A 12,142-nucleotide genomic window follows, 5' to 3' on the forward strand; every position below is an offset into this window, starting at 1 on the left:
AAAATTTCACTCATTTTAAAGGCTGAATAGCATTGTATTGTTTGTTCAGACCATATTTTCTTTAACCTTTCATCCATCAATGGACATTTACATTGGTTACATCCTCTGACTACCGTAAATGCTGCTGGTATGAACATGGGTATCCACATTTTTCTTTAACACCCTGATTTCAATACTTTGGGATATATACCTAAAAGGGAAATTGTTGGCTCACATGTTGATTGTATTTTTAATTTTTTTTTGTTTTTGTTTTTTGGTTTTTCGAGACAGGGTTTCTCTGTGTAGCTTTGCGCCTTTCCTGGAACTCACTTGGTACAAGCCCAGGCTGGCCTCGAACTCACAGAGATCCGCCTGGCTCTGCCTCCCGAGTGCTGGCATTAAAGGCGTGCGCCACCACCGCCCGGCTGTATTTTTAATTTTTTGAGGAATTATCATAATGTTTTCCATAGTGACTAAACCATTTTACGTGCCACCAACAGTGTATAAGCGTCACATTTCTAATTGCCAACCTTTACTATTTTCAGGTTTTGTTTTCATGGTAGCCATCCTTTTTTATTTTTAGTTTTTGTTTTTGTTTTTGTTTTTCAAGACAGCGTTTTTCTGTGTAACAGCCCTGGCTGTCCTGGAACTTGCATTATAGACCAGGCTGGCCTTGAACTCACAGCGGTTCTCCTGCCTCTGCCTCCCGAGTGCTGGGATTAAAGGCACGTGCCATCACCGCCTGGCTCATGGTAGCCATCTTAATGGTTGTGAGATAGCGTTGCAGTTTTACAGCCATTAGTGGTGGAGAGCATCTTTTCATTTTACATTTCAATAACCTAATACATGCTAATTTGACCAAGCTAGAAAATACATTTAAATATTAGTGCAGAAAAGAAAATTATTCTTAATTCTACAAGGACACATAAATACCTCTAACTCTTTTAGTTAAAAATTTGTGCACTTTTTGTAGATGCCTAAGAATGTAATGTACGTACGCAAGTACCTTTTGTGTGTCTTGATCAGTGTGGGTTCTAGCAAGTGACATGTAAACAACCGGTTTTTATGTCCTGGTGGCCAGAAGTCCAAGGCGAGGAATCGGACAGCACAGGCAGGTTCTGGTGAGCGCCCTCTTGCAGAGACAGCAGACATCCACCTTCTTGTTGCATCTTGTCTCCAAGCTCTCCTGGCCCCTCTTATCAGGGTGAGGGAGATCCACAAACAAGGCTACACTTCCTAAGCATTCTAAAGTTTCTCAAAATTTGAAGGCTTTGGGACCCAAGCATTGAAATCAGAAACCTTTAGAGGATCCATCAGATTTAAACCGTAACAGCCTCATAGCATAGTCTAAAGCATCAGGGCTCCTTTAAAGGTTAAGTCATCAAAACTTGACTTTGGGTGTGAATTTTTCTATTTAGATATCACATTGCATTAAATACTCCTGTGTAAATCTTGATGGGGCTGATTGTGTATTTGGTTCTAGCGTTTAGAAACATACCCTCATTGTAAAACCATATTACAGTCATGAAAAAAATTCAGTTACAGTAGGAAGAAAGAGAGTTGGAGCATAAAGCTAATGCTTTAATATTGAAACATTTTAAATATTATAAACAGTTCTTTCTTCCCTCCCTCCCTCTCTCCCTCTCTCCCTTCCATCCTTCCTATTTGCTGCACTAAGGATTAAACCCAGGGCCCTGTGCATTTTAGGCAAGCACTCTGACACTGAACTACATCCCCGGTCCCAACAATTTATTTTTAATAAGTCTCCTTTTAATTCAAATCTACCTCTTAATTATGAAGTACGACATGGATTTATATTGCATGCTTTGATTTACAAACTTATCCCTCAATAAAGTGTTAATTTTCAATGAGCCTTGTCTGCAATTACCGCACACTGTCACCATTGACATCTTGAAACCTATCAATCATATGCCTCTATAGATGTGACTAATTCAAAGGAATACAAATAAAAACTTTATTAAAAATATGAGTAAAGAAGCACATGACGTAAAAATATATGATCCATGAACTATCTGAACTGCCCTTCGATGTGAGTCAAGGCACTCATGATAGATGCCTGTGATTGTCAATGTGTGGGCTGGAGCTCATGGACAGACAGACAGCAGGTTCATGGCTCATCCATTCTTTGCCTTTCTGTGAAGAGCCGTGCTTGAGCCAGGATTGCTCTCCAACCATGAGACCTTGCTGTTCCATTTTTATTAGTGACAGCGGGAGTAACCCTCGAGGTTAAGGATAAATTGTCAGGGCTTTAGCGTTAAAAGACTCAGAGTAGATCTGGGTACCAGCTTCCTTCAGCCTTGCAGGCGGCGGTGTGAGAGGGCAGCGGAAGGAGGAGACGGCTTGCTTAAATTCTCCAGGTTTGTTCTTTGTACCGCTGCGGGCTAAAATAAGTAGGTGAAAGAAACTGACCCGATCACTACCTGAAATAACTGCAGTCGCGAATAGGCAGGAAGAAGCAAAGAAGGAAGAGAAGCATACACAAGATGAAACCCTGCCAAAAGATGGAAGGAAACCCAGAAAATGGGGATGAGCCAAAGCCCGAGGAAGAGCCAAAGCAGGAAGAGCCAAAGCCCGAGGAAAAGCCAGAGGAGGGGGAAGGACCAGAAGAGGAGGAAAAATCAGAGGAAACTTTTCGGGAGATGCTGATTCAGTCTCTTCAGGATTTTAAAGAGGATATACACAACAGGCATTTGAGCAGTGAGGATATGTTTAGAGATGTGGATGAAATAGATGAGATAAGGAGAGTGAGAAACAAACTTATAGTGATGCGTTGGAAGGCTAATCGAAACCATCCTTACCCATATTTAATGTAGTTTGCCTTGCTTTCTGTTTATCTGCTATTACCATTGCAATATAACTTTCTTTTTATTAGCATTTTTCTGATATACCTTTGCCCATCTCCCTGCTTTGAATCTGTTGCTGTTAGTGGTTTTAGATGTATCTCTTCTTGTCTGCATCTTACTGTTGATTATATTTGAACCAATCTACAAGTCTCTGGCTTTTAATAAGAGAGCTTTACTGATTTGTAAAAAAAAAAAAAAAATGAGCTTCTGATGAGATACAAAATGAGAAAAGGATACAAAATAATATGAGAATATCGTATTTTGAAAGACAAGAGTACCTTTGTATGTTACATATATGCACATATAAACTTGTGAAAGATGAATGATTTTTCTTCTGCTTATTTGTATTTGCCATATTCCTAAAATGAACATGCATTATTCTTGCTAAAAATAATAAAGGTTTTATAACTAAAAAAAAAAAAAAAAAAAAAAAAAAAAAAAAAAAAAAAAGACTCAGAGTAAATGCCACCGGTACATGGGCTCAGACACCAGCCTGTTGGAAGTGAGTTTAGGTACAATTCGTAAGAACCTACTTGAGAATGTGGAAGCCAGTCACTCACCACTGTGGAACACAGAAAATGTTCTCTGTCCACTGTTTTTCTACACTGTGAATCAAACCCGGGGCCTTGCACATGCAAGGCAAGCATTCTCCCCCTGAGCTAACACTCCCAGATAAATAAACATTCTTTCAAGATAAATATGTGGCAGGGTCTTTCCAAATTGCTCAAGCTGGCTTTAACTTTGTCATTTTCCTGCCTCAGTTTCCTGAGTAGCTGGAATTACAGGCCTGTGCCACCACACCTGGCTCTGGCCATTACTTAGGTAATCTTGCTTATATCTCCAAAGTTATCCTTTGTGTTTATGAGTATCTGCAAACTTTCACCAGTGGGGATGACCTGCTCATATCTGAAATAGCCCATGATTGCTTCCTCCAGACCAAGTGCTGCCCTGAATCCCCAGTCCCCTTTCCCACCAGTGTGGCTTTTCCAGATAGTTTGAAAAAGTTTGTACTAGATGACTTCTGTATCACCAGATATTTAGAGGATTTTTATCAAATGAGCCATGAATATGCAGAGTGGAGGGGAAATGGAGCATTTGATTTTAGCTAATTTGTTGACATTATCCATTTTTATGTTTATTCTCACTCAGCTCTTGCTTTGAACTGCAAGGGAAACATTTTCCAGAAATACTTTCTGATCACTTTTCCTTTGGGGAGTGACCAAGTTCATTGTCGGAGTCAGGTGTCCTCTCATGCTATTACAACGTGGCTTTTTACTTGGAGTTGCTTGGATGAATTCCTGACTAGCCATCCAAAGATCCTTTGGAAAATAATAATTCCTTTTTTTCCTTCTTTCTCCCTTCACTCTTCGATTTTTTTAGTTTGAGAGTTTCATTATGTAGTCTAGGTTACAACTTGCTATGTAGCCTAGGCTAGCCTTGAATTCACAATGCTCATATCATATCTCCGCCTCCTGATTACAATTTTTTGAGAAGTGTGTTCAGCATCTAATGTGACATTGCATGGTCCTACAGACTTGGGGGTTACTATAGAATCCTTCACAGAGAGCTCTTTGGCAGGGGCTAGTGCCTGATTTTGAAGCAAGCAAAAGGATCTGTTACTTCACTGTTGCTGGTATGACTAGTCCCTGCAGACACAGAGGCTTGGGATAATAACCATTTGTTATCTCATAGTTCTATAGGGCATAAGACTGAAATTATGTCAAAATTGTTTAAAGTTCAAGTAAATGTGAACTCTAACCAGCACAGTTCTTTTCTATTTATAAGACTGAATCATAAATGGCATCTGAAGTAAGAGAGACTTAACAGCGCTGTGACAAGACTTCAAACCCCAGTGATGTCATCAATGAGCTGTGCGACATGGCTAAGTTACTTAACTGCTCCTAGCAAAAAGCCATGTATTGTTGTATAATATTTAAACCATATAATCACCACGAGAAGTCTGGAATTGTGTGTGAATGTATATATAATTTTTGGCACAAAGTCAATGATAAATATGTGTAACTAAAGCAACCATTTTAATGAAAGTGGTGAAACAGCTGCTTGTATCATAAAGCCATAATTCCTGACGTTTAAAATCATGAGTCACAGAGATCCTAAGAAACGGGCTTATGAACCTTGAAAAATGTATGCCCCTGTGTAACCAACACCCGGTCAGAGAAAAGGTCATTTCTACTACTCTTCAAGGATCCCCGGTGCCACTCACTGTGCTTAACCTTTTCTCACCCTCTCACTCTCTAAAGATTAGTTTTTCCAAATCTTGGAATTCATATAAACAGAATCACATAATTTTATTTATTTATTTTATGTGTATGGATGTTTCACCTGCATGAATGTCTGTGCACCACATGTGAGTTTTTTGCCTACAAGAGGCCAAAAGAGAGTGTTGGATTCCCTGGAACTGGTTCTAAAGACAGTTGTGAGTTGAGTGGGTAGGAATTGAACAAGTGCTTTGAACTACTGAGCCGTCTCTCTAGCCCTGGGAAAGTTATATTTTGTTGTTGTTTTGGGTTTTTTGTTTGTTTGCTTATTTGTTTTTCCAGACAGGGTTTCTATATATATAACAGCCTGACTGTCCCAGAACTCACTTTGTAGACCAGGCTGGCCTTGAACCTCAAAGAGATCCACCTGTCTCTGCCTCCTCAGTGCTGGGACTAAAAGTGGGTACTGGGGTTGGAGAGATGGCTCAGCAGTTAAGAGCACTGGCTGCTCTTCCAGAGGATCTGAGTTCAATTCCCAGCAACCACATGGTGGCTCACAACCATCAGTAATGAGATTTGGTCCCCTCTTCTGGCCTGAAGGTATATGTGTAGGTAGGACACTATACATATGAATAATAACAAAAAGAAAGGCGTAGCGTCCATTCTCAATGAAAACCCTGCCTCTTGGACCAAAACACTCCCTTCCAATTGGCTAGCAGACTGGTGACAGAAACCCCATAACAAAAGCAGGCTTAAAGAAATGTGTGACAACCTAACAAGTTCTGTAGAGATTCTGGAAGGAATACTTCAGACTGAAGAGATTGATAAATACATCTGAGAGGACACCAGGGAAGGGGAGCAGATGCATGATGCTAGGGCAGTAGTTAAGCTAATGAGAACAAAGAAACACAAAATCAAGAGAGCAAATAGGAAATAATATACAACTTTCTATAATAACTCTGCATATTAATGGTCTTAATTCTCTGATCAAAAGTCACAGACTAGCAGAATGGATTAGGAATCAGGGCCCTTTGTTTTGCTGCCTCCGAGAAACACACCTCACTATCAAAGACAGACACTACCTCAGAATGAAAGGACGGAAGAAGTTATTCACAGCAAATAGAACTAAGAAACAAACAGATGTCATTAGTCCATTAACTGACAAAGTATACATCAAACCAAAACTAGTCAGAAGAAAGAAAGAAAGAGAGAGGAAGAAAGAAAAAGGAAGAAAGAAAAAGAAAGAAAGATACTCCATACAGATTAAAGGAACAATTCATCTTCAGGACATTACAATTCTAGACATGTACATGCCAAAAACAGATGGACCAATTTCATAAAACAAATAACTACGAGATGCAGAAACACACTTTAACCCCAGCACATTAATTAGTGGGTGCCTGCAATAGGCCACCCTCACAACAGGCAGGCCATCTGGTCAAAAAGTGATCAGAGAAATATTGGCGTTGAATGGCATCATAGATCAAACAGCCCAGTGAGCTTGAACAGTTTGCTCACTGTTTTGTTGCTATCACTGTTTATTGATAACTTCAATAATTTGTGAACTGCTATTCACCACTTTCATCTCTTTTAAAATTAAACATTACATTTAATTTTTTCCAGGCCAGAGATCACATCCAGGGCCTCATGAATTCCAGGCAAGTGCTCTGCTACTAAGATACACACCCACCCTATTTAATTCTTTCTAATGTTGTGAAACACATCTGTTTTTCCTTTAATATGTTCTAGGCTTCCTATCTTAAAATAAATTCTCTCGAACCTCTTAAATTACATGGGGGTTGTGTAATTCTTCCGTGGTGCATTTGTCCTTTTATGGCATTGTTTAAATGTTTATAGCATTGAAGAGCTGGTCATTAAGCTTGTGGCCCTTGGCTTCAAAGTTACCTGTGTGCATTCTGCTTTAAGATGCTGGGTCTGGGAATCCACAAACCACATTAATTTCTCCTTTGCTAGTTGGCTCCAGCTGGTGTCTGTCCATGGGAGTCTGGAGAGGGAGAGCAGAGGAGGAAGAGGGGAGGGGGCTGCTTTTTTTCTGCTTGTTCCTTGCCTGTCACCATCACATGAGCATGGGCAATGAATGGCTGCTGGGTGGCTACTCAGTTCTAAAGCTGCCCTTGCAGGATTTCCACCTCTTTTGGAGTAGTGCCACTAAACCACCTTAGTGACAGTAGCCAGCTGGGACCCCAACTGTCCATGTCTCTGGAAGTCTGATGTCTATCCCAGTGGACCCCATCTCCAAGCACATTTTATCATCTCCCACTCTGTCCCTTTGTTGCCCTTGCTCTATAGGAAGTAACTGCTTTCTGTTGTTGTTTATTTGTGATGGTTCAGTGTCCTTTCTTCCGTTTCTGATGTTTCAAGTACCTATTTAACATTTTCTGTTTGTTTGTTTCTGTTTGCAGTAGCTTCATGATCAGCAATTCAACTCTACAAAAAGTAATGACTTAAAGTTGGATTTTATGATGCTTTTGAGCAGACAAAAAAGGGAAAAAAAGCAGTTCGGATATTGTAGAGAAGTGGGGATACAAGTCTTGATGGTTGTACAGGTTGAATCGTGCCCCCTGAAGGATATTTTGAGATTTTAACTCCCAAGTTCCTCAGGAGAGTTGATTTGAAAATGAAGTCTTCATAAGGGATGATCAAGCTGAGATCATCAGGGCGTGTTCAATCCTATGTGATTGGTGGTGTTTTTATGAGAGACCAGGAGCTAGGCAGACTCCCTGGTAGGCAGACAGATAGGCAGAGGGGCCATGGCAAGGTAATAAAGGTGGCGAATTTCCAAGATGGCCAGCTGCTTCCTCACCTTCTTGATTTGAGACCAAAGCCTGGCAGCTTCAACCAATGGCCTTGTAGGCTTTTGTCTCCTGATGGACTGGCTTAACAAATTCAAGGTCTACCACACGGTAGTTCTCAGTCAATCAACCATCCTAGGTTTCTTCAAACGGACCAACACTAAAAACTTGAGAGGTTAAAACCACCAGCATTCTAGAAAGAGATTGGGTTTCTGCCTTGCAGTGGGTCTTTTTTTTCCCCCCTGCATCTACTGCATGCACACTGGCAGTGTTTTTTCATCCCCTATGGTGATGTTTTATTTGTACTGAAATGTGATTTTATTTGTATGTTAATAAATAAAGTTGCCTGGGGGTCAGAGCTAAAAACAAGCCATAGCAGAAGCTGGGCGGTGGTCGCACACCACCTTTAATCCCAGCACTTGGGAGGCAGAGCTAGGTGGATCTCTGTGTGTTCAAGGATAGGCCAGCATGCAGACACACACCTTTAATCTCAATACCAACTAGAAGACCTGGAGGACTGTACAGACAGGCAGAGATGAGGAGGTCATGTGGTTGGGTTTACAACCAATGAGAAGGCAGAACAGAAAGTCAATAAAAGGACAGACAGACAGACAGGAAGTAGGCCTCTTGTGGAGAGTAAGGACAGCAGCGGCAGGAAGGGTAAGGAGGTTTTCAAGTCTCAGCTCTCAGCTATTGCTCTGACCTCTTGGCTTTTAACTCTGCAATTGGCTGTGTGTTTCTTATTTAATAAGAACGTTCACCTACAATCCCCAATAAACTTTTTTCTTTAACTGTTCATTCTGTATGCAGTGCTTGAGATTTTTCTGCTGCTACATTTTGTGCTTCAGGTTTTTCCTGCCTTTTAATTCTTTAACTGGCAGAGAAAAGGAACCTGATCAAGACCCCCAGAATGTATCATTTCAAAGACCCCTAGTTTGTATCACTTATGAAAATAGGAAGCTTGAACACACACACGCACACGCACACGCACACGCACACGCACACGCACACGCGCACACACAGGCTTGCCCAGAGGATCGTGGATACACACAAACACAGAGAACAGTACCTGCAATGAATATCTAAGGCTACCAGAAGAGAGGAGTAGCAGCATAGGACAGATTCTCCCTCATGGTCCCTGGAGGAATCAACATTGCTGGTGTCTGGATTTCAGGTGTCTCTGGTCTCCAGAACTAAGAGCCAATATATTTCTGTTATTTTAGCCAATTCATTTTATAACATCCACAGGAAATGAATATTTGTGTGGCCAATTAGAGAGCTTTAGGAATGAAGTCCCCTATATACTCTAGAATGTCTGTTCACTATAAGCAGTGTTTTTCTGGCCTAGGTCAAGGATCTTGTTAATTAGTGTTTGTTATGCATCAAAGATCTCCAATAATATATTCCTTGTAATTGCAGAATTCCTCACTTAAGGGTTGAGAAAGCCAGTCTTTATGTTCCTAGTTTTCATGTTTTAAACTAGAGACAATAAGCTAGCAACCTGTTCATAACTATTTTGCTTGACCCACACAGTTTTAAAAATCAGGGGAATGTACCTGTTTGGCAATTGTGTTAGTCACTTTTCATCACGGTGACAAAAATACCTGAGCTAAACAACTTCAAAGAGGGAAAATCCGCTCTGGCTTATGGTTCATAGGTCCCACTCCATGGTCGACTGGCTCTGCTGTTTTGGACCTATGGTGAGTGGAGAAGAGGGGCTCACTTCACAGTGGCCAGAAAGCAGAGAGAAGGGGACAAGATATACCCTTCAAAGGCATACTCTCAGGGCCAGGGGTTCCACCCACTCCATGCCTCCCGAGCAGCTCTACTTCTTATCATCCATTTAGTCTGAATTTACCAATGATAAACTAAGTAATTCACCCATGAGGTTACTGTCCATCCTGTGCCTCTGGCTGGGGACGAACTTCAAATCCAAAGGACACTAGCTGTATTTAAAGACTAGATTTCTTAAAAATATTTTTTTTTGGATTTGGTTGAAAATGAGAAGATCTGCATTTTTTCAGGGTAGGTGTTGGCTATTGTGGGAAAGTGTCTGCCTTCTTTTCCCACGCCATTAGTACCTATATCAGCTACACACATAGCCACCAGGCTCGATTGTCACTGAGTCTGTAACCTCTGTCCTACAGCAACACGGAGAACAATAAGAACTATTACTGAACATTACTAAATAGCAGGTGTTCCATAGATATTTGCTGAAGGCCTACTGTCTACCCAACACTGCTTTAGGTACTGGGAATATAGAGGGAACAAAACACAGGTACCAAACGGAGCTCACATTTTAGTGGTGGGTGAAGGATAGGTAAATGATAAGTAAATCACACAATATAGTAGGAGGTGGTATGCCCTAAAAAAGAAAATATTGAGCATAGGAGGGAAATTTCTAGATCTAGGACAAAGTATGCCTTGATTTTAACTCAGGGGATCAGGATAGTTATACCCAAAAAGATGCTCAAGCAAATTCAAGTGAGGGGAGTTTGTCCAGTGGATTTACTGGGATGTGTGTTTCAGGTAGACAGAAACAATAAAAGAAGAGTCTAACTCAAAAGGCAAGTGGGTACATGTCTCATGTATTTAAGGAAAGCAAACAAGTAAGTGTTACAGGAACACAGAGAAAAAAGGGAAAACAGGCAAACCAATGCTCAGAGGCTAAGGACTGTCCAAATATGGTAGGACCTGAGGCCATCAGGACTCTGGATTTTGCTGTGAAAGACATGGGAAACCACCAAGAGTTTTAAGTGTGAGAATGACCTGATTTGCCTTATATTTCAAAATAATCAGAGTGACTGTGCAAATGCTAGACTGTATGGAGTAAGGCAGTCAAAGATGGTAGAGAGCTGTGTTCCGGCTCTTTGTCCTGATTAGGAGGTGCTGTGGACCTTGAAGATAGCCAGGGACATGGTGATAAATAATGGAAGGCAGTACACAGAGAAACCCTGTCTCGAAAAAAAAAAAAAAAAAAACCCCAGGAAGGCAGAGTCAACAGGCTTTCTCTGTGGATAGAAGCCAGATGTGATAGGTGATAGAAGCCAGCACCAAACCATAAAGGTTTTGGCTTGGGTAACTGGAAGGATGGATTGCTATTTAAGGTGAAGATGCTGTAGGAAAAGATTTCAGGAGGGATGTCAGGAGCTGGCTTTTGGACCATGTTGACCTTGAGATTGGTGTACATTGCAAAGCCGAAGGAAGTTCTGAATAAGCTGGTAGCATTCCTGAGTTCAGGGGACATGTCTAGATGGGAACCAGTCTTTCTACCTTTTTTCGTTTTATAGTTTTACATATCATATAATGTCAGTAACTCTCATAGCTGATCATGATGGTAGTGGGGGTCGGTCTGTGTGGTGGCTTTTGGGATTTATCCTTTTTTTAAAAAGTTTTTTTATTTTTAAGTATACTATTTATTTTTATTTTATTTTCATTGGTTCATTATGTTCATTGTTTTGTATGCATGTATGTCTGTGTGAGTTTGTTGGATCCCCTGGGACTGGAGTTACAGACAGGTGTGAGCTGCTATGTGGGTGTTGGGAACTGAACCCAGGTCCTCTAGAAGAGCAGCTGGTGCTCTTAATCTCTACACCATCTATCCAGTCCCTTGGGATTTATTCTTTATCCATTATCACAGAATAGGCATGGTCTTAATTCTCGTGCTTGAGTCTCCTAAATTCAGACTTTATTGCTTTATCCTTACCTAGTATATTGAGGCTCAATATAAGGTCAAGGCTTTGCTAGGTCTTATATATAGGAAGCTGTAAAGATCAATTTGAATGGAGGCGGACACTCCATATATGCTTTTTTTTTTTTTTTTACACATGACTAAGTCAGTCTTTGGAATCTTGTTTTCAAAGGTTCTTTTTTCATCTTCTTTGTAGGCATTTTAATATCTCAAATTCTCTAAGTCCATTTACTTTGAGTAAGTAGGAGTTCATTGTTGCTGAAAATGTATCAGGGAAATCCTGTACTGAGGTTTCCAGGACTCCGCTACTATGTATATAGTTTGTAACCTTGTAAACATTTATCAACTCTGCTTGAGCCCAGGTTACCCTTCCCAGAAATGCTATCTTCGCTGTCTGGAACTTTTTCCTTCCTCAATTAAGTTCAGTTTATACTTTTCTCTGGATATGTAGCTCCAGATCTGAAGAACTGTGGTCCTTGGGGAGAAGGCAGCCTTTCAACCAGCTGTAACCAGCGCAGCCCCTCTCGGAGGGGGCGTGGCGTGCTAACCTGGACCCGCCCTCCGGGTGCGCGCGGC

At 40.9% G+C, this 12,142-nt stretch overlaps 1 protein-coding gene across 1 annotated transcript; it reads left to right on the forward strand.

Annotated features, from left to right (window-relative positions):
* Positions 1-2,250: 2,250 nt before the first annotated feature.
* Positions 2,251-3,166, forward strand: LOC128097512 (transcription elongation factor A protein-like 9). Its single transcript, XM_052718088.1, has one exon. The coding sequence runs from the start codon at positions 2,484-2,486 to the stop codon at positions 2,811-2,813; it is 330 nt and encodes a 109-aa protein (XP_052574048.1). The 5' UTR covers positions 2,251-2,483; the 3' UTR covers positions 2,814-3,166.
* Positions 3,167-12,142: the final 8,976 nt, after the last annotated feature.

Source organism: Peromyscus californicus, unplaced genomic scaffold (genome assembly GCF_007827085.1).
Source record: "Peromyscus californicus insignis strain IS unplaced genomic scaffold, ASM782708v3 Scaffold_5__1_contigs__length_169319896, whole genome shotgun sequence".
Lineage (NCBI taxonomy): Eukaryota > Metazoa > Chordata > Mammalia > Rodentia > Cricetidae > Peromyscus > Peromyscus californicus.

Bases quoted from the DNA above. Each gene is read 5' to 3' on its own strand.
- LOC128097512 (XM_052718088.1), top strand. From the start codon at position 2,484: ATGAAACCCTGCCAAAAGATGGAAGGAAACCCAGAAAATGGGGATGAG.